General features: G+C 35.0%; 1 protein-coding gene across 6 annotated transcripts in view; it reads left to right on the top strand.

Moving 5' to 3' along the window:
- Nucleotides 1-21,555, top strand: part of TRRAP (transformation/transcription domain associated protein) — a 102,564-nt gene that overhangs the window by 21,112 nt on the left and 59,897 nt on the right. For 5 of the 6 annotated variants that reach the window (XM_076351539.1, XM_076351535.1, XM_076351537.1 and 2 more), the window contains 17 exons: nucleotides 1,576-1,741; nucleotides 2,887-3,143; nucleotides 4,016-4,216; nucleotides 6,635-6,786; nucleotides 7,879-8,078; nucleotides 8,863-9,080; nucleotides 9,225-9,422; nucleotides 10,098-10,358; nucleotides 11,362-11,523; nucleotides 12,677-12,773; nucleotides 13,221-13,342; nucleotides 14,796-14,966; nucleotides 15,709-15,777; nucleotides 19,656-19,775; nucleotides 20,104-20,223; nucleotides 20,589-20,753; nucleotides 21,168-21,349. In XM_076351539.1, the coding sequence (XP_076207654.1) occupies nucleotides 1,576-1,741; nucleotides 2,887-3,143; nucleotides 4,016-4,216; nucleotides 6,635-6,786; nucleotides 7,879-8,078; nucleotides 8,863-9,080; nucleotides 9,225-9,422; nucleotides 10,098-10,358; nucleotides 11,362-11,523; nucleotides 12,677-12,773; nucleotides 13,221-13,342; nucleotides 14,796-14,966; nucleotides 15,709-15,777; nucleotides 19,656-19,775; nucleotides 20,104-20,223; nucleotides 20,589-20,753; nucleotides 21,168-21,349 (2,861 nt within the window). The remainder of the gene's footprint in view (nucleotides 1-1,575; nucleotides 1,742-2,886; nucleotides 3,144-4,015; nucleotides 4,217-6,634; nucleotides 6,787-7,878; nucleotides 8,079-8,862; nucleotides 9,081-9,224; nucleotides 9,423-10,097; nucleotides 10,359-11,361; nucleotides 11,524-12,676; nucleotides 12,774-13,220; nucleotides 13,343-14,795; nucleotides 14,967-15,708; nucleotides 15,778-19,655; nucleotides 19,776-20,103; nucleotides 20,224-20,588; nucleotides 20,754-21,167; nucleotides 21,350-21,555) is intronic. The other variant, XM_076351540.1, reaches the window with a different exon arrangement.

Genomic DNA, 21,555 nt, shown 5'->3' with positions numbered 1-21,555 from the left:
ATTGCCTTATTTATAAGAGAGAGTTTCTGTGAATGTTTGCTTCACATTTGGAACTATAAAGTGATGTACTAATTGTGATTATAAATGACTGATACGTGCTTGTGGTCTGATGAGGATTGCTAGAAACACGTGTACCTTCATGGTCAGGATATGCATATCTTCTTGCATGTTTTTTCCCCTTTGTTTCCATATTAATGTAAGACTTTAGCTTACACTGGAATCACTTTTTGTGTGTTGGTGAATCTTGTTCATTCATGTCATATTCAATGACATGTACGTCTTGAGTGAGATATTTCTGTGCTCTTGAAAAGTCTGGATTAAGGAATGCTATTTTTTCTATTGACAACATATTGTCTATGTATTCCAAGGATCTGTGTATGTTGATGAGATCAGATCATTTCATTATTCAGTGAGTTTAGAAATACTGAGCTTGAAGCAAGAGTGTGCTTTTCTCATAAAAGCAACAGCTGCCTATATCCAGAAAAAACATTAAGATATTAATTGAACGCTGCTCCTTCTCTTGTCGTGTCTCTCCATTTCTCTTCCTTCTACCTTAGAATAAACAAAATTTCTGATACAGGTAACTGTATGATAATGGCTTCTGTGCTTAACGATTTGTTACAGCAGGATTAGTTCCGTTTTCTGGGTAGAACAGAGTAGGGACTACTAATTTTCCAGATTCTTTGAAAGATGAAAGTAATATGAAGCAATATCCATAAGTGATATGAAGCAGTATTCGTATAATCATGCTTAAATTCTTCTCGTTTGTCATCAGAAGCAAGGTCATTTGGATTTTATAAGCTGGAGATCCAATTTAAAGAGTGTGATTTACTGCCTTCAGTTTCATGCTTCTGTTAGGTTTTTTTGTTTCAGCAGGATTGATAATATGGGCCTTGGGTAGACAATTTAATTGAATGATGAAGGCTATTTGCAGCATTTGCATAGCAATGTAGAAAGCTTTTAGATGTTAATAAAATCCAGAATTGTGTCACTGTTTGTCTCTGATCTGTGAGAATCGTATTTATCAACTATTTTTAATGATTCCTGCAAACTGTTAATGTCCTCTGCTCTAGAAAGGCCACCAGTTCTGTAACCATTTTTTTGCTTGTAAAAGTTTGCTTTCAAAGTGAAGTTTTAGCATTCACAAGAATTAAGAGTTAGATCAGGAGTAGATTAATATTGTGAAATGTCCTCTCATGTCATTCTGACACTCCTGATTTCTGCTACACATCTCCAGGTTCTGTGGAGCAAATATTTTTCATTGTGTCAGACTTGCAGAAGTTTTTTTGTTTGAATACAGTTACTGCTTGGAGTAGCAAGCAGACTTGACGATTTGGCTAATATGAAAGCAGGGTTTAATTAATTAAAGAATGCTCTGGGTTCTTGATACTATTCAAATACAGATTTACTTTTTAACGCCGCTTCAACAGCGGCATAAAATTAGCATGGTATCAAAGTACTTGGAATAGCTGAAGGTTTTTGATCTGAAAAACTTGTCTCATGCTAAACTCTTGTACAGTACAATGATGATAAAATCGATATTTTATTAATCTTCAAGCTTTACTTTTTTTATAGCCACATTTGCACAAGATTGTGAACAGCTCTATGGAACTTGCACAGACTGCCAAAGAGCCCTATAACTATTTCCTGCTGCTCAGAGCACTGTTCAGATCTATTGGAGGAGGCAGTCATGATCTGTTATATCAAGAATTCTTGCCGCTGTTACCAAACTTACTGCAAGGTAGAACAATACCTTCTTTCCCCACCCCAGTTTCTGATCTTTTTATGTAAATAGTAGTAATAAAGTTATGTTACGTAATTAAAAAAACAACACTAAAGCCTTAACCCTGATAAGTAGCTTCTGATTTTGAGCTTAGCAGTTGATTAAGTATCTTGAATGTGGCTTATTTTCATTTACTATCAGCTGCTTCAGGCTCCATAGTTTTGGCTGCTTCACAATTTCTGCTGCTTGTTTTTCTACTTTCCATTGTGGGGCTGCTGGTTTTTTTTTTTTGTTTCTTTCATTCTTTTTTTTTGCTATGGATAACTTTGTTAGCATAAAGCATTGAGGGATAAGAGTAGTAGGAGAAGCAATGTTGCCAGGCCATCGCCGGTTTTGTGGGAAGAGCATAGCAGCGAAGTTCTGGTTATTCTGCAGTTGAGGGCATGTGTGCGCACTGGCAAGTGCGTGATAAATATAAATGCAAGTAGTGTCAGTTTGCAAAAAGAAATAGAAATAACAATCAGTTTGATTAACTGAGCATTTGTGCTTGCGAGGACTGTGTTCTAGAGATACTGAGGATGAGCAAGGAAATGCTGATCGGAACAATTCCAGGAATGTGAAATCCTGTGGTTCCTGTCTACAGCTGTAGGAGCAATTTTTATTGTAGTTAGCAAATATGTATGTTATCTATAAATCATTATGTAAAATACATGTCACTATAGAAGTGCTAGCTAGGTTTATGGAATATATGAAATCTTGATGGGGAGAAAAATAAGTTGGGGAATGTGTTTAGTCTGTATGTGTGGATTTTTTTTTTTATTGATGCAAGGCTGAGGTTTGAGTCAGATTATCTTTTTTCTGGTTTTCATCCACTGTGTTCAAATGCTACTCTATGGAGTCTAATATTAAATTTTAGAACATGCATAGATTTTCTTTGTTTTGTATATGCATGTACCTACAAAAACATTCACTGTATAAAATCCTTAGATGTAAGTTATAATTATGAATGGTATTATATTTTGTAAATACGTTATTTACAGAGCTATAAGCTTTACAGAATTAAAAAATGTCAGGTTATTCTGAATTTAGGAAATAGCAATTTTTAACAATAAACTGCAGACTGTCTTTTTCCTTCGAGTGTGTAACTTATTAATGATTTTCAGGACTTAATATGTTGCAAAGTGGCCTTCATAAACAACACATGAAAGACTTGTTTGTAGAGCTCTGCCTCACTGTGCCAGTTCGTTTAAGCTCATTACTGCCTTATCTGCCAATGTTGATGGATCCCTTGGTGTCAGCTCTTAATGGATCTCAGACCCTGGTTAGCCAAGGCTTAAGAACTCTTGAATTGTGCGTGGATAACTTGCAGCCAGACTTTCTGTATGATCACATTCAGCCAGTTCGAGCTGAGCTAATGCAGGTAAACATGTTGTTTCCTGTTAGACCACAAGAGGTCCTTGATTCACTAAATATTATTAGAAATTTGTGTGAACCTTTGGTTATAAAAACTTGAAAAATCTGTCATGAGAACCATACCAGTCTGATTTGTATGTAAAAGGCCAGTTGGTGTCATGCTGTTAAACTGAAAACTCTGAAAAATTTAGAAGTGAATTAATCATTTCTTCTGTACCCCTTGTTAAGGGGTTAAAGTTAAGACTTGGGACTCAATAGCAAGAATATTACTATGTTTAAGATCAGTTGGTACAGAAAATGATTAAAATTTTTTAAGTTTTAAAAAACAAAAAAGAAAGGTTAATTACCGTCAACATATTATGATTGACAGCTATATGAAGTCTTATATGTACAGTGAAGATGATGTGGCTGAAATTTGGAACAATGTTTTAAATGTGGCTGGCTCCCCTAATATAGTGCTTGCATATACTTTATCCTTCAAATATAGTATTTACTTTATTTGCTTTTTATATTTCAAAACTAGCTCTTTGAGGTTAATTCATTTCAGCCTTAACTGGCCTGCTTTTTTTTTTTTTTAATTGATAATGTTGTTTATCTAATATTAGTTATAAACATGAAATTACATTTCAGTGTGGCAAAGATTTTGTAGCTGACCACAGTAATCTAATCTAAAACTGCATTTAGGGCAACCTTGTTACAAAGCACTTGGAACTGTTGTGAACTGAGACAACTTTTATTCAATCCAGATAAGTATATTTTCTGGAAGTTGTGCAGGATCAATTACTCAGATACAAGTTTTCCTTGACATTTTTTTACATTACAACTTGAAAAATTTTGAAATGAGACTGGTCTGACTACGTAATATTAAAATACTTACAGGCTTTGTGGCGTACACTGCGCAATCCTGCAGACAGCATTTCTCATGTGGCTTATCGTGTACTTGGTAAATTTGGTGGAAGTAACAGGAAGATGTTAAAGGAATCACAGAAACTACAATATGTGGTCACAGAAATCCAAGGACCCAGTATTACAATTGAATTTTCAGACTGTAAAGCATCCATTCAGCTCCCAATGGAAAAGGTAAGGGCTTAAGTTATTTTCTGTGCTGAGAAACCATCTTACTCAATTTTCCTTTATTACAGATTTTTTGGAAGGTTGTTTGCTTCTAAAACCTTGATAAAATATGTGGTATGTCTGCCAGTTCCAGATACGAATTAATGAATATCTAACATTATAGAATTTACATAATTAGGTTTTAGGATATCTTGCATACCTGATTATTTTTTTTTATATACCTCCAGTTAGACAAAGAAATTTCTAATTAATTTATATTGTAATGAAGAAACAGAATCTAAACCCACTTTTTTGTTTTGTTTTTGTTTCGAGTATTTTTTGAGTTGCCAGACTTGGCAGGTAAAGGACAAATCATTGTTTCAGAAATCACTGCAAAGAGCTTTTTTGCTTTTTTTTACTATGTAGTGATCAGTTGAGAGTCTCCGTATAAGGCAGGTAGACCTACACTAACTTCTTGCTTCATTTTAGCATGCAAAATTAGCAGAAGCTTGCCAACCTGTTCTTTATTTTTCCTTTAAACTGTTTTATATGTCACCCCCAAAATAATAGATTTAAACATGCTGTTCTGCTTTTACAAAGTGATAGGATGGGGAGCTAAACTGGCATAAGTAAATGCTTTCTGTGCATTTTTTTTTTTTTCCCCTTCCTAACTTTTGGTGTGCCACTTAGATTAGGAGCGGGAATCTACTCTAAAATCTCCCTATTTTCTTTTTGAAGTGTACCAAAAAGTTACTGCAGAAATTCTTCAGTGATGATTATTCTAATGACTCCAATGATTTGGTTTTGTTTGTTTGTCTCTAGGTTGGGTATAGTACTTCTTATAGCTGCAAAACCACTTTGTACTTGTACCGGCTTTCATCCGACAATCTCAATGTATCACAAATACTTAGTTCTCACTAATTACAGCGACCTAACCTGTGTCTATGTCTTGGGATCTGAGAGTGAAGCTGGCTTCTGAGTTAATTTGGCCCATAGAGTTTTAATACTTACCTTTTCAATTACACTTTCATAAGTAGGTATGATCTGAACATAGTAAACAATTTTTTTCTTTACAGGCAGCTCACTGTCCTTGGCTCCATACAGCCAACAGGCTTAAAAATAGCTTGGAAAAATGATTCTTAAAATGCAGATAGCTTTCCTGATTTCTCCTCTGTACTGAAACTGATGAGTTGAATACATACAAATACTGTAATTGCTGACATTTTCCTATCCCATGAGGTTTAATTCAAACCAAGTTTTCCAAAGTATTTATGCATCTAACATGTTGGTTGATATGGAACGATCTTCAGCTTCTTTGTTTCTTGGTCAACACCATGTTATGTGCTGAATACTTTGTACCTACAAAAAGGAAATGTCAAATCAAAAGGAAAAAGAAGTGGAATAAATTGAAAATGAGAAATCCGTGTTTTCTTTGAGTGCTTTGGTAGTCTTCTGTGGGCTGTGTAAAACTCATTGTTCTTTTCATTGAGATGCTGATAAGGTTATTCAAACAGTGATGGGATGACAACTAGTTACGTCAGTAAGTGGAAAGATGGTTTTCTTTTCAAAGAAGGAAAATGCCCGCTTCTTTGTAGCAGAGCCTTTTTCTGCATAACCCTGTTTAAGCATGGGTGGTTAGATTTTATTTACAGTTGATCAGGTATTGAAATTCCTTATTTTGTGCACTCCAAAACAATTTTTATGTGTTCTTTTTACTTAATGCCTGTCTCATTTGTTTTTAATTTCTTCCTTTCTGTTTTTGGGGAAGGATAGAGAGTATCTAGCTGTGTTTATATATATGCAAAAATAGAAATTTTCCAATTTACACCCCCTTTTCATAGCTTTCATATCTTAAGAGATTATTTCAATTATTCTCAAATGTATTAAATAAATCTTCTTGCAAAGGAAAAGAAGAGTACTGTTTCCATTAAGTAAACGGTGTTTAGAAGTTGCTTACAGGGACGTTTCATCATGTGTGATGTAGCTCTTGATTTGCATGGAAAACATGACAAAGTAATTTGTAAGATAGAACATTTTTTGGTACCATTTATATATGTGTAGAAATGCATTGTATACCTACAGTATATAGGGATTAGGAACAGCAATTATTGCTGGAGGGAAAGTGAGGAAAATTTTCTTGAGGGGGGAGAGAGAGAAAGAATGAAGGTGTACCTCACTCATGACTTCAAATACATTTATTTCTACAGTCAGAAAGTATCTGCCATGAAACTTCGCATTTGTAAAAGCACAGCAAATACACTAATAGTTTCAAGTCCACTCTCTCAGGCATTCTCTGCATTTCTTAACTTGGGCAGTCCAAATTGTATATACTTTTAAAGTTACTTTTAATATGTATTAAAGATATTGTTCCCTTGATTAATCACCTTATTGTAAATATTAAGAACAAGAGGTGTTTGGTTACTATCTATCTTTTTTTCATTATAGGCAATTGAGACTGCTCTGGACTGTTTGAAGAGTGCTAACACAGAACCGTATTATCGGAGGCAAGCATGGGAAGTAATCAAGTGTTTTTTAGTAGCTATGATGAGCCTGGATGATAATAAACATGCATTATACCAACTTCTTGCACATCCCAAGTATGACAATTCTTTAAACGTAAATGTGTATGTAAAATTTATAGTGTCTTTAGAGCAACCTAATTTAGAGACAATGGTTAGTCTAGGCGATGTATTCTTCATGGGATTTTTACGTACTGGTTTATCCTCCTTCCTTTTAAACCAATGCAGGACTTTCCAGTAAGAGGAATTTTGTCAGCATGGTATTTAATACCAATGACGTGTTAATGTTTCATACTTTAATTTTCTTCCCCTAATCACAGTCCAGTGTATAATCTGTTAGATATGATCAGACTTTTTAAAAATTAATTTTAGTTTAATATATTTAAATAGTTGGAATATTCTGGTGCTTAATTGTGTTTTAAAGATTAACTTAGATTGTGATGTTTTGTATGTACATCTAACTTCTTACTAAAGTGAAAGATAGAAAATTCAGTTTCATTTAGTGACCAAACTATAGCATAGTCACACACGTAACCTATGTTTGTCTTAGGCTCTTTTTATTGAATTTTTTTTACATCTTTTGTGGTTTTAGTCATTGATACTTAATGAGTTTATTGCTTTTAGACATCTTTGACATCTTTGCCCACAAAGTGTGTGCTGACTTCAACTCTTGCAGTGTAGTAAATGTAGCTAGAGTATAGTAGCTTTTCTAATTTGGACTTGTTAAACTTGACATAAATATAGCTTTGCAATGAATAGGTTTTGTTGGGCAGTGATTTGATAAATAATGTTTCAATCTTTCAAGATTAAAATCAAATGTTATTTTAAAAAAGGGAAAAAATGTCAAAATATGGAAAATGACATACTGAAATTGAGTTGCAGTGTGATGCCTGTATACCTATTATTTGTAATATACGTGCTGCTTCTGAACCACTGGCTTTAAATGTTCCTGATGAAATTGAGCTATCCATCATGTTTGAGACCAGTGGCTGACAAAATGAATACGGACTGAGTGAACTGGTCTAGCTCTATCAAAATGAGGGGACAACGGGAGGTGGAGAAGGAGTTAGATATCGAGAGCAAACTTTAAATCAAGTACTTGGCAAATCTCATGATTGAGCTGCCAGTACTGCAGTTTAGGATTATAATGAACTTAATTGTGTCTTTCAGTTTTACTGAGAAGTCCATACCCAGTGTGATTATTTCACATCGATATAAAGCTCAGGATACTCCAGCTCGTAAAACGTTTGAACAGGCATTGACAGGTGCATTCATGTCAGCAGTCATCAAAGATCTGAGGCCTAGTGCTCTGCCTTTTGTAGCCAGCTTAATCCGCCATTACACAATGGTGGCAGTCGCTCAGCAATGTGGTAAGTAAAGTGGAATAGAGATTGTATGGACTGTCATGAGAGGGGTGGAGAAGTTTATACTTTTTCTAACAGTAATTTGTTTTAAGAAAGTCATGATATTGCAGTTGCTTCTGAATAGATATATTGTTTTTTGTTTGATGGCTGAATTATGTTTAGTTCTTTTGAGCAGTGAAAAATTATTAAGCAAGTTTTTAAAAAAACAATCAATGACCTAATAATACTTCTAAAATGCTACAGCCAATGAAATAATTACAGCTTGGAACAGTTTATGCTTCCAGAACATTTCTGTAACTTGATTATACAGTTATTTTTGCAGACGGTCTTTAATTAGGTTGTTTCCACTTGTGGTTTTGAAGGACCATCAGAGGAACTAAGTTAAATGTTAGAGCACTGCAGTGTCTTCTATCTGTGAAGAAAACTTTTTGTTTGGAGTTGGACTGTATGACAAGTAATTTGGGAAAAGACATACTATAAGCATATCACTCTTCATTGTCACATTAATGTGACTTGAATTTTTATGATTATTCATTTTAATTAAATCTTCTTGCAGTGCATAGTCTAGCGCATAGAACAAAATATTCAAGTAGATATAATCTTTTTTCTTCTAAGAGTGAAGAATGCCTTATAATCCATTCATATGCAAATAGACACAGTGCTTACTGGTTTTGCCATCAGCTAGTCAGAGGAGTAGTAAAATCTAATTGAAAAACTATTCATATTGAAATATCCATTGTTTTATCTTTTTTTTTCCTCTCTGTCTTTTCTTCCCCAATACAAATTGCAGGTCCTTTTTTGCTGCAGTGCTATCAGGTTGGAAGCCAGCCAAGCACAGCCATGTTTCATAGTGAAGAAAATGGATCAAAAGGCATGGATCCCTTGGTGCTTATTGATGCCATAGCAATCTGCATGGCATATGAGGAGAAGGAACTCTGCAAAATAGGAGAGGTGGCTCTAGCAGTGATATTTGATGTTGCGAGCATTATCTTGGGTTCAAAGGAAAGGGTAATATATATATATATATATATTTTCTTTTTTTTTTTAAATTTATTTAAATGATCTAGTTTCAGCCAGTGCTATTTTGCTTCTAAAATTTTGGAGGCTACCAGTGAGCTGAAAAAGCAAACTGATACATTTCTTTGTTTCCAGGCTTGTCAGCTTCCCTTGTTTTCGTACATTGTGGAACGTTTATGTGCTTGCTGTTATGAACAAGCTTGGTATGCTAAATTAGGAGGTGTTGTGTCAATTAAATTTCTTATGGAACGACTGCCACTAATTTGGGTCCTCCAGAATCAGCAGACTTTCCTGAAGGCACTTCTCTTTGTTATGATGGATCTAACTGGAGAGGTATTTAATGAATGAATTATATCAAATAGTATGGGGGAGACAAACTTTTGTTCTTAAATTCACACAGATTCAACTCTTGCTAATCTTAATTTTACTTAACTTCAGAATGTATCATATTGATAGTTACGAGTGAATTTGTCATTTTAACTTAAATCAAGACCTGAAGTTAGGAACGAGGTCTGTTTCTTTCCACATAACTTTGCAAAAGTTGTTGGAATTACACTTGCTTCTTTCAGAGTAGAAAGGTACGGGTCACATTCAGATCAGTGAAAGAACACTAGATTCACTGTCACTTGCATGAAAAACACTGTTTTTTTTTCTTCTTTCTGTGTTTAGTTTGAAAGGTGTTCATCTTATCAAAAAGCTGTATGTAGTTATAGATACCTAAAGAATCGGCTGCTTGATCTTTTCTCAATTGTGAATCATATGGTGACAACATTGCTAAGGGTTCCAGCGCTTGAGTTAGTTTATAAAGTTGTGTTGCGTTGCAACTCACAGTTTTGGAATGATTGGTGGGAAGACTAGTTGCATATGTGTTCTGTTTAAGCTTTATATGTTTTTAGCTGTTTGCAGAGGATTCATCAAAATCAAATGCTAAGTTTGTTGATGAGTAGTGTGTACATTTGTGATCTTTGTTCTGTACTTATTTAATAAAAATAATCTATGCTACCTTAGGTTTCCAATGGAGCAGTTGCTATGGCAAAGACCACATTAGAACAGCTTTTGATTAGATGTGCAACTCCTTTAAAAGATGAAGAAAAAACAGAAGAAATCCTAGCAGCACAGGAAAAGTCTTTCCATCACGTAACACATGACCTTGTTCGAGAAGTAACCTCTCCAAACTCTACTGTGAGAAAACAGGCCATGCATTCGTTGCAGGTACTTGCACAGGTCACTGGAAAAAGTGTCACGGTGATTATGGAGCCACATAAAGAGGTAAGCAGAAACAATTCCTGAAAGTGAGTTCAAAGTTGTTCACCAGTTTGGCTTTGCAAAATGCTTTTCTGAGTACATTTTCCCACATTAGTGAATTAAGTTCTTAGTGCTTTGATAGCATATGTTTGTCATTTGCTAGGTTTCATTGTTCTAAAATACACTGTGGCTGGAGTACTATAGAGATTCATGCAAGCTGTGCCTGACTACTTAGCCAGTATTTATAGTGTCTTCAGGTTGATTTACTTCCTGAAATTATGGACTGCTCGTCTTACCACCAATCAGACGTAGGCTAGGCCAGGTAGATACTGCATTTTAAACCTCAGTTTCGTGTTATTCTCTAAATATGAGGCATATCGCTGAGCCTTTCCTTATCCAGAAAGAGACTATAAAGATCAAAGCTGATTGAAATAACTTTTTGCTAGATACTCCTTAAAGCTAATAGCATTCATTCTCTTGAAAGACAAGTAAACGTACATCAGCCCTAAGGGCCACCACAACATATGAAATTATAGATGTCGTAATTGTAGTTTGGGAACATGCAGAGAAGCCCCCTAATTGATATCTTATTTTGCTAAAGGTGTTTGTGGAGAAGAGTGAGAAGTTGGTGTAATGGGAAAAAAGCTTACATGAATGTTTTTGTTTTTCTGATGTTTTAGGAGCTTAAAATATTCTTGTTTCTTGACTTGAACATTTGAAATGCTTAAGTCTATGAATTTCTTTGTTTATAACATTATGTGAAGTTATTAAATATCATAGATGTGTTCACAGAGAATATGTAATAATTACAGATACTCGGTTGTTTTGCTAACTGACTGTGAATTAAATTAGTTCAGAGAAATACTTTTCTTCTTGCTTAGTGATTTCTAAAGAGGTACATCTGGAGCAACAATAGCAAATGGATAGAAACATGCAGCCATGGCTAATGATGTCATCTTAGTGGCTAGGTCTGTGGGGTCATTTGAATAGGCTGCTAATTCAGTAATCTGAATTACACATTGTGTAGGTTCTCCAAGACATGGTTCCTCCTAAAAAGCATTTACTTAGGCATCAACCTGCAAATGCCCAGATTGGCCTGATGGAGGGAAATACATTTTGCACAACACTGCAACCCCGATTGTTTACAATGGATCTAAATGTTGTGGAACACAAGGTTTTCTACACAGAGGTACTTTCTTTTTATGTTCTCATATTTGAATGTAGATACTTAAGTAGTGATGGTGTTAGAACTTTCATTGTTAAAAATACATATTTTCTCTGTGCATTTTAAACTTTCACCGAAATGTAAGAATTTACCTTTTGAAACGTGAAATGAGGTCTGCCTTTACTGACAACATAATAGCTCTGAGCTAAGCAGAATATTCTAATGTGTGTGAAATATATTAAATGAACTTCGGTGTTATACTCCTAGTCATAGACTTTCATATTTAGGTCTTATTTTATGCACAGTATATCTATTACATAAATTGTTGTACTACCAAAACATAGATATTGTTTGTTAAGGTTTTTGAGTCCCTAACAGTTTGAGTAAAATCAGATACAAAACTAGTGTGTAGATCTAACTTAGAGAAACTGTCTAGTCCCTTGGTTTCCTAGCTGTCTTGTCCAAACATAAGTTCAGAAGGTCTTTGATACCAACAGTAATTGCAATTAGCAAGGCAGGTATGGGGTATAGTTGTCAATGCAGAGGATCTTCTATTTTTTTCCTTAAGACAAAATCAAAGCGCTGTAGATCAAAAAACGTCTGTAAAAGTGAGAGTGGTATATTGGTATTGTGAAGGTCTGAATCTTAATATTGAAAATATTCGCCTGCAAAGAGGAGAGCTCTGTAGGAGAGAATTGTCCCTCTGGGCAGTGACCCATGACCATTAGCATTACTGAAGACATTTTTGGCACATTTTTTCCCTATTAATCTCCTTCTGTTCTCTTACCCCTTTCCTCAAGACCTTCAGTGCTAATACTGCCATTCAGGAGGCGAGCTTTTCTGTAGACCTACTTTTTTATCATATGGGCAGCCTGTTTGCAAATAGACCAGCTAAGTATTGGCCAACAAAATGCAAAACGGCTAATTTTTGCCTGACTTTTCTCTGGTGGCAATGCTAATGGGCTCTCTTGCTTCTGGCTAATCACCAGTTTTCATGGGAACTTATACCCTAATTTTGAGTAGAATTTTTGCCTGTTAGTGAAATTTGGAGGTTGATTAATGTGTTTGCATAAACTTGGCTCTTTGAGGAAACAAGACTCAAAAGGTAACTGATAATACCATTTCAAACATGATTCACAATGCTATGCTAAAATGATTGTTTATTTTTTTCCCCTAGTTACTGAATTTGTGTGAGGCTGAAGATGCTGCCTTAATGAAACTACCTTGTTACAAAAGTCTTCCATCACTTGTACCTCTTCGGATTGCAGCCTTAAGTAAGTAAAACTTCCTAAATAAAATTTGATGTAGATAAGTGTCCTTGTGAGCAATGGGCAGTTGTCTTCCCAAGATCAGCAGAAAACTTGAGCGCTTGAAGACTGATGACTGCTCTCTAGAGGTCACAGTTTAATGGAGAGAATAATGGGAAACTATTGCTGCTTTCTTAATGACTAGGATTTAGTTTCTGAAATTAACCCAAAATATTTTTAGACTAACTGTTTTATAGCATTAGGAGAACTTTAGAACACTGTTAATAGAATTTCCATTCTTTTACTATTTTATGATGCCTGTTGCTTTTGGCAAAGCATACTATGCTTTGGCTGTCTGTAATTTAAGATGAAATAAAAGAAACTTGAAGAGAAGAAATGTAGAATTAGAGGTTTTTTTCCCTCTCTTTTGAAATTGAGTTAACAAAGAGAACAAATTTACTTTGATATTTGCAGATGCTCTAGCTGCCTGCAATTACTTGCCTCAGTCGAGAGAGAAAATCATTGCTGCACTTTTCAAGGCGCTTAATTCAACAAATAATGAACTGCAGGAGGCAGGAGAAGCATGCATGAGAAAGGTTAGTGTATTAAAACAATTTTGCTTTTGAGGCCGTTTTTCTCTCTGCTTTACTTCCTTGTTACAAAGCTTCTTGGGAAAGTTGTGTACAGGAAATAATGGCTGCTTTGTTAAGTTTTTGTTAGTGACAGCAATATAATTAAGTTTCTGTCAGATGTGGTTTTTCGGGGGTTTGAACTTTAGCCATAAAAATTTCTTCTGGTTGAAATTAAGCATTATAAGCTCTTGGACAAGGACCATGGTAAGTCTTTCAGTCTTTCTGTCTGTCCAGTCTTTCGGTCTTTCTGTTTGTCTGGTCTTTGTAAATGTATCTTCTTTTCTAAATAAACAGTGTCGGTCCTTGCCAGCAGTTTCACAAATGTGCGTGCCTGGCTTTATTGTAAAAAGCTTTTCTCGTGTTTCTTCTTTGTTCCTAAAAGAAGTGGTAGAGACACCATAGTTGGTTTTGGAAAAGTCAGCAATGCAGGAGAGTTACTCTGCATCACAGTATGGCAGTTACCTTAAGAAACAGGACTGTGGCTGTACTGTTTAAGGTCAGAATTAGTATCCTTACATGGTGCTACACTACATTGTCTGTTCTGTGGATGCTAGGTTATAGTGTAAAAAAACTGGAAGGACAGGGAAAAGAATACTCTCTCATCATGATTCGTTGCCCAGTAGATATGCCTAACACTGTTCTTCTAAATATAGAAAATGATAATAAAAATACTTAAAGCCTCTTTGTAATGTGTAGATTGGCTGGCATGTAACAGGGAATATAACTATAGTAATACCGGTGGTTTACATTTGTTTAGGCCATTGACTGATTAGAGGTCAGATGTTATCTTTTCATGTCACTCTGGTCATGAAAGGGAGCGTACTTATTATTTATGGCTTGCTGACAGTACAGTTGGGTTGAGAGGTAAGAGGGAGCAAATAAGGGTTGTTCTGACCTATGCATTTGGTATAAGACGTTCTGATCATTTTTTCCTGTGATAAAACCATGCCCACAGGATGTTTGGTTATGACAGGAAATACTCTCTCTGGCTGCTTGCAGCCAGGTTCTCTTGACCTTTTATGTTACTCAGGATGCATGCAGATTGTAACACAGAAACTTGCTCTATTGCCTTTGGCCAGGTTCACAGTCAGTTCTTAATAAAGCGGTGCCTAAGTAGTTTGTCCATAGCTGTATATTTAATTTATAGCTGTGACAGTTTTTCAGTCTCTGTAATTAAGATCTCCTACTTGATTATTTTATGGAATATCCTACTGTGTGTCAGAAATACTTAAGTGCTTCCCAAATCCATCTGGTCACTATATATATTGCCAGCAATAAATATTGTTTAAGCTATTGAATTCTGAAAGTACAAAATAAAAGAAGAAAAATCAAGTTGGCAGAATTTTTTTTAAGAAAGATGCTTGCACAAAAGTTGCTCCCCTCTCCATCTGTATCTTAATCCTGTGCTCTCTTGCAGTTCTTGGAGGGAGCTACCATAGAAGTTGATCAAATTCATACACACATGAGACCATTGCTTATGATGTTGGGAGACTATCGAAGTCTGACACTGAATGTTGTGAATCGTCTGACATCTGTCACTAGACTTTTTCCAAACTCTTTTAATGATAAATTCTGTGATCAGATGATGGTAAGCCCATTCAAGTTTTCTTTAGCTCTTCCAGAGAAAATTTTCTTTTAGCTAATATTCGTATTGTTGAAAAGTCAAAGAAAAATTTGGTAGTGATTCAATGTATATATTGGAAGTAAAAGATTTTTGTTTCACAATTAATAGGAAAAAAAAACTTTAGACATTTTAAGTTAATTTCTAAAGAGCTACTAAACCAGAAAGTTAAGAGAGATTCTTTTCTAGTGAAGACATACCTAGTTATGCTAAGATTTGCTTGGACAAATTTATCTTAACCAAGGTGCTAGCAGCATAATACACTAAGGAAACCCTTGAAAATATGTTTTACTTCCTCATGGGCTAAGTCTGTTTTGGTGTTTTCTTGATTTATAAAATGGCCCTTCTTATTTGCAGTTTTTAAACTGTGTGTGTGAATTCTTTACCCTTTTGCCATGGATATTTAAATATTTGAATGCATACATATCAAGTAAATCATTAAACAAGTGTAAGCCTATCAGACTTTAGATTTTTATGCCTTTTAATGTACGTACTCTTCTAACCGCTGCTTTCTTGAATATGGAGAGGACTTTTAGCAACAGTAAACTCTTCAATCTGAGGGAATGAAAATAACTAATCATTTTTCCCTTTGTTTACTTCAAACAATCATTTCTGCCTCTGCTTCTTCTTTTCTTGCAGCATATGCTGTCACTTGCTAAAATGGAACAGTATAATTAGAAGAATAATACTAATTATCCTCTCTTTATAGCAACACCTGCGTAAATGGATGGAAGTTGTAGTTATTACACACAAAGGTGGACAACGGAGTGATGGAAATGTAAGTTAATGAATGCTTTTGTGTGGGAAGACAAGAAATAAATAGTATTAATGTTTTGGAATTACAGAACTCGTTCAGTTGTAAATGTTGCCGTAACTGATTACACACTGATATTTTGTTACAAGCTAATGAACTTATATGTCTATTGAATATTTGTTACAAATCTTAGTAAGAGGAGCTTCTTATCTGCTGACAATGGTTACTTTAAAGCCTGTTCTATACAGGTTGGTGTGGGAACAGTTCATTGATTTTTATTTTTTTTTCCTCAGGATTTTCTGCTTAGAAATCTGTTCTTCATTGGAATGGCTGATGAGCTCAGCAGCATAATCCCTCTTTTTTCACTAATATGTTTGATGTTCATAACATAGTCTTTTGAAAATTAGACTAATAATATAATCCCAGTTAATTTTAAATATAATTTATGAAAAACAAGTTCAATATTTACCAGTTTAGATCACATTAAAACCTCTCTCCCATCCACACTAATGGCCTCAATGTTGAACTATGGGAAGCTGATCAATTTTCTTATAAATGGAAAATTACACAGCATAATGACAACACTGTGTGCTCTTAGCAATATGGCACTGAAGGGAATTCCTGCTTCAGTGTTGTTTCATGTAGATTACCAGAAGTCCCATAATTCTATTAAGAATTTATTAATAACTTATATTAAGTGTTGAGATTTATTATTGCAACTAGGAAAAAATTGGGGGGAATTTTATTAATTTCTTTGTTTTTCAAATTAGAATGAAATTAGATTGGCTTTTTATTTCCCTCAAAACATGGAAATGGCTTAATGGCTTTTCATTAGTCTTTCCTGTCATTGCAAAGAGAGCTTTTAAATCTGAATTTAATCATTGCTTTGTATTTGACCTAGATGTTCTCTAATGGAGTAGAATTTGTTTCTTATGTTTAAACTTAAAAACTGTGCATTTTTCAGTTAAACACATTTTAATCAGGTCAGAGTAGTTCTAAGGCCTTCATATTCTTCTTTTGGGATTCAGTTTTCCTCAGACGTGATGATGACAGATATCTTGCAGATATTTTTATAGCAACAGCCTTTCAAACCACAATGTGGCACCTCTAGAACAGTTTTTACTTGTCCCTACATCACATTTAATTGTGAATTTTTCTGCTTTTAATGTTTTCTGTTGATGTTTTCTATGTAGTTCTGTGTTTAGTCTCCTAAACCTGTAATTTTTTTTTTTAGTGTTGGTTTAAAACCTACATATGTTGAGGGGGAGGTGCACACCAGACACTTGAGAAGGAATCCACTGTCACATCTTGAGGGAGGAGAGAAGTCTATGGAAACATTTTCAAATAGAACTGTGTGACTGCAAAGCTGATGGAAATATTACTTTTTTCCCCCCGTTGTTGCTCTAAAGTTTCCTTAAAAATAAAAACTCTAGGAAACCGAGGGAGGGCACAGACAGCGTGGTCTTTATACCATTGCTATGGCAGTCTGTGTTCATATGTCCGTATGTACAGTGCGCTATTGCTGTACTTGTATCTTCTAAATGTGGAAAAACTAGGATGGTGAAACCGGTGGTCAGAGTTACTGTAGTTGGCCTTTCACTTACTCTGATTTCTTCTTGACCGTAGTGAGATTCCAAAATCTGAGGTATTCACTTAAAAGCACCGTTGGGAAGTGTTATTGGAGTAGGTTGCATCATTCAGACTGAGTGAGTGGTTAGATCTGGGAGATGGTAAACACGCAGTGGAGAATGGAATTGGTCAGGAAAGCCTTATGTTTGCTAGCTGAAACGGTACAGAGCACTGTTACTCTTTTGACCTAAAGAGTTTTCATCTTTTTCCAGAGGCACATTATGAAGGTGGCATTTGATGGTGGTGCTGGTGTTGTCATGCAGTTCTCTAGCACAGTGCAGGTAGTGGCTAGTCAGCAAGGCTTCTTAATGAAACAGTTCAAAAGTCTATGGAATGAGTTTTCATATGTAAATAGCAATTCTAGACAAACTAAAAACTTCAGACATCTCAGTTAAAAATGCTGCATAATAATTAACAACTATTATAAAGACCCACATTGATCCCAGAATAACTAAGCCCTTCGTTCACCTAAATAATTTTATGACAGTCCTACTATGTTCCTGAACTGTGACTTGCCTGTTTAGATAAATGAACAAATTAAAACATAACTTATTAAGTAGTGATTAAGATCTAATTCATTGGCGCAATGAGCGAAATCTTTGATTTAAATCCGTTCTTCCTCTCTTCCCTGCCTCCCCAAGGAAAGACGTGTTTTTTAGGTTGTGTCTGGTAGTTGAAAAAACAAGCTTTGAAGAGATGGCTGCTTCTGACTGTCCCTCTCATGAACATTGGCACCATGGTGGAAATTCTGTCTATTAGAAGGACTTTATGACTTGGTAGTTCAAGAATTGAAAGTGGTTTCATAATTGATGCTGGATAAATTTGTCTTTGAAGATGTTAAATATTGTTTTCCCTGACTTAATGTTCTCTAGTATCTTTTTATTCAGTACAAATATTTAAGAAGCTATGTCTAAACAATGTACAAGTAGAAAAAAAGGATGTTTTTCATCCTAATTCTTAGGAGAGCAATTCAGAGCATGGGAGATACTCATTGTCTCTATTCTTTCAGTTTGAGATGAGAAAATAACCCTGCTGAAGTCAGTTTCTGACTGCAACCTGAAGAACAGCATATACTGATTTGTTAATTTATTTGATATTTTTGTGGGCTTTTTCTTTTCATGCTGTGACTTCTGTTTTGGTTCAGCCTGCTGCGGAAGGGGTAGAGGTGAGAAACTCAGTGGAGGCATCAGGAAGTTCTTTGTTGTTGTGGTTTTTTTGTTTGTTTTTAGTTTTTTCTTTTTTTTTAAACTGTGATTTGTTAGTTTTATTGTTGTGTTTTGGGCAGAGTGCATTGTGCCTTTGAGTGCAGTGCTGTGAATTGTCTTCTGTTTGTCTGTGGCAGAGTTGTTTTGATAACATTGCTGTTAGGGATGTTAAGCATGTTTGTACTAGGAAGAACAGGGTTTCTAGTTTCTGTGAAGGCATAAGTGCTTTCAAAAGACTTTATACATGTTCTCAGTCTTGAACTTCAATCCATGAGAGTAGTCTTGTGGGGGTTTGTCTAGGCAGATCATGTTAAAGGAGTGGGGCCTAATATTTTGTGTTTAAATTCAGTTAAGGAAGTGCAATGCACTTGATCATATCCTTTTGTATACTGCATACTAGAAATCGGGCTTAGAGGGGTGATGAGAGTGGATGTTTTGTTTTGTTTTTTCCTTTCCCTTTTCTTACTGAAGAAAATCCACACTCTGGTTAGCTGAAATATAGTCCTCGTTTAAATTACACAATGAAAGAAAAACACAATTATTTTAGACTTCAGAAGAATTTATTATCTAGTGGGAGAACACAGCTGACTTTTTTCTTTGAAGTAACCAGCTATTTGCAAGATATACTGAACAGTGCTGTGAGAAAGCTGTCTGTCTTTTTCTTCATGTTTAGTTTGGGGTTGTGGGTTGTATATGAGAAATTTGTTTAGAAAGGAAAGTCTGGCTTTTTGATGCATGAGCCACTTGGTGTAGTGCAGTGAGCACTCAGTAACTCCCCCATCACCATTATCATTACACAGTGTTTAGCTCTTACCTGTAAAACACCACTATGCTGACAAAGAAAATAAAATTAGACCATGATATTACAAGGGGGGGGAAGGGCAGACTTCCACAAGAGCAATTTTCTCCATAAGTCATGGTAAGTAGATGCTGTGTATATGTTAACCCTTTGCATTTGGTTGCTCTCTATGCTAATATAGAGAGGATTAAAAAAGGTAGGATGTGTGATACTGTTTTTATGTATTTAGCTGGTAATATTAATTTAATTGTGTTTCTTTTTACCTGTAGGAAATGAAGATTTGTTCAGCAATTATAAATTTATTCCATCTGATCCCAGCTGCCCCTCAGACTTTGGTTAAACCTCTGCTGGAAGTTGTTATGAAAACAGAACGAGCAATGTTAATTGAGGTAAAAGTGGAAGTTAACATTGCTGATATTTTTGCTTTATGGTATTTTTAAACATTAGTACATAATAATTATGATATTTTAATCATGGTGTGGGGACATTTGATGTAATAAATAAATATGCTCTTCAGGCCTTTTAGGAGGTGTTAACGTTTGTCTTAGACTCTTAAAAATGAAATTTTGAAATTGTCAGTAAATTCTCATCATAGAAGTCGTGAACGTTTTGTATCTGTGTAAATGCCAAATGAAATGTATTTTTCTGAGTGCTAGTAAATTAGTAGAAAATACTCTGTACTCTGCATTTTTCATTTAAGCTTTATGAATCTTTCAGGCTGGCAGTCCATTCAGGGAACCACTGATAAAATTTTTGACACGTCATCCATCCCAGACTGTGGAGCTGTTCATGATGGAAGCCACTTTAAATGATCCACAGTGGAGCAGAATGTTTATGGTAAGCTGTGTAGAGAAGGGAGCAGGAAAAAGCCCTCATCTTCACAAATCTGATGAACAAAAAGTTTTTCATCTTTTCCGTCTTTTTTTCCCCTGTATGACCTTGTAGTCCGTAATCATGGTCTTACTCTGACTGTAGGGTGCCTATTCTCTGTTTTGTATTTGTTTGTCCTGAGATGTTTTTTATTTTTTATACCTTTCCAGATCATGTAGGATTATTACTGAAGTTGTAGAGGTTATTTTTATATATGTGAAATATAACCTCTGCAACTTTAGTGAGGAATATAAAAGCTACAGGATGATATAGCCTTTTGGTATTTTTGCTTTTAAAAGTTGTTATTAAAATTATTTCTTCCCCTTCTTCAGAGTTTCTTAAAACATAAAGATGCCAAACCTCTACGAGATGTACTAGCAGCTAATCCTAACCGATTTATCACTCTACTGTTACCTGTTGGTACCCAAGCAGCCGTTAGACCTGGTTCTCCAAGCACTACCACAATGCGTCTCGATCTTCAGTTTCAGGCTATCAAGGTATTCATTTATTCTTGTTTGTCTCTGCACTAGGTAGTTAAAACCTCTTCAGCTACAGGCCTGTTACATACAGGCTTTCAAGTGTGTGTGTATGTATTACAGCTCATAGAAAAACACTTGTAAAAATGTAAAGTGTTTGTAGTCAGAGTCACTCTAGGAAGGGAAAAGACTCAAATGAACTATACTTTTTTTAATCAAGTAAGATACAAGAGGAAAACATGGCAACAGAACCTTTTTTAAAAAAAACAGAAATTCCTTTAAAAATTGATCTAAACTAGTTTTTATTTGACTCCCTTTTTTTTAAAACATTTTAGAACTCTTAATTGCCCTTAAAGAAGTGCTTTTATATTATTGTTTCTTTTGACAGATCTGTTGCATGTTGACTGTGCATTTGTCTTGTTTTCCTTTTGACAGATCATAAGTATTATTGTTAAGAATGATGAATGTTGGTTAGCAAATCAACATTCCTTGGTGAATCAGCTGAAACGTGTATGGGTGAGTGAAGCTTTTCAGGAGAGACATCGTAAGGAGAATATGGCTGCGACAAATTGGAAAGAACCTAAGCTATTAGCGTATTGCTTACTGAATTACTGCAAGTATGTAAAAACATTTATTTTTCTATAGCTTGTGTACTTTTTTTTTTAATTTTTTTTTTTAAATTTTGAAAATACTGTAAAGGTATACAGGGGTACTAAAAAGGGTTTGCAGTTATTGAAGAGAAAGTCTAGTATGTTTCATAATACTGACATTAGCTCTAAAACCATGCCTCTAGTACTGCCTGCTCTTGGCTCTCTGCTCATTT

The sequence above is a fragment of the Aptenodytes patagonicus genome, chromosome 13 (genome assembly GCF_965638725.1).
Source record: "Aptenodytes patagonicus chromosome 13, bAptPat1.pri.cur, whole genome shotgun sequence".
In the NCBI taxonomy this organism is placed as follows: domain Eukaryota; kingdom Metazoa; phylum Chordata; class Aves; order Sphenisciformes; family Spheniscidae; genus Aptenodytes; species Aptenodytes patagonicus.
Note: the sequence above shows the minus strand (reverse complement) of the source record. Positions and strands in the feature narration are given on the sequence as shown.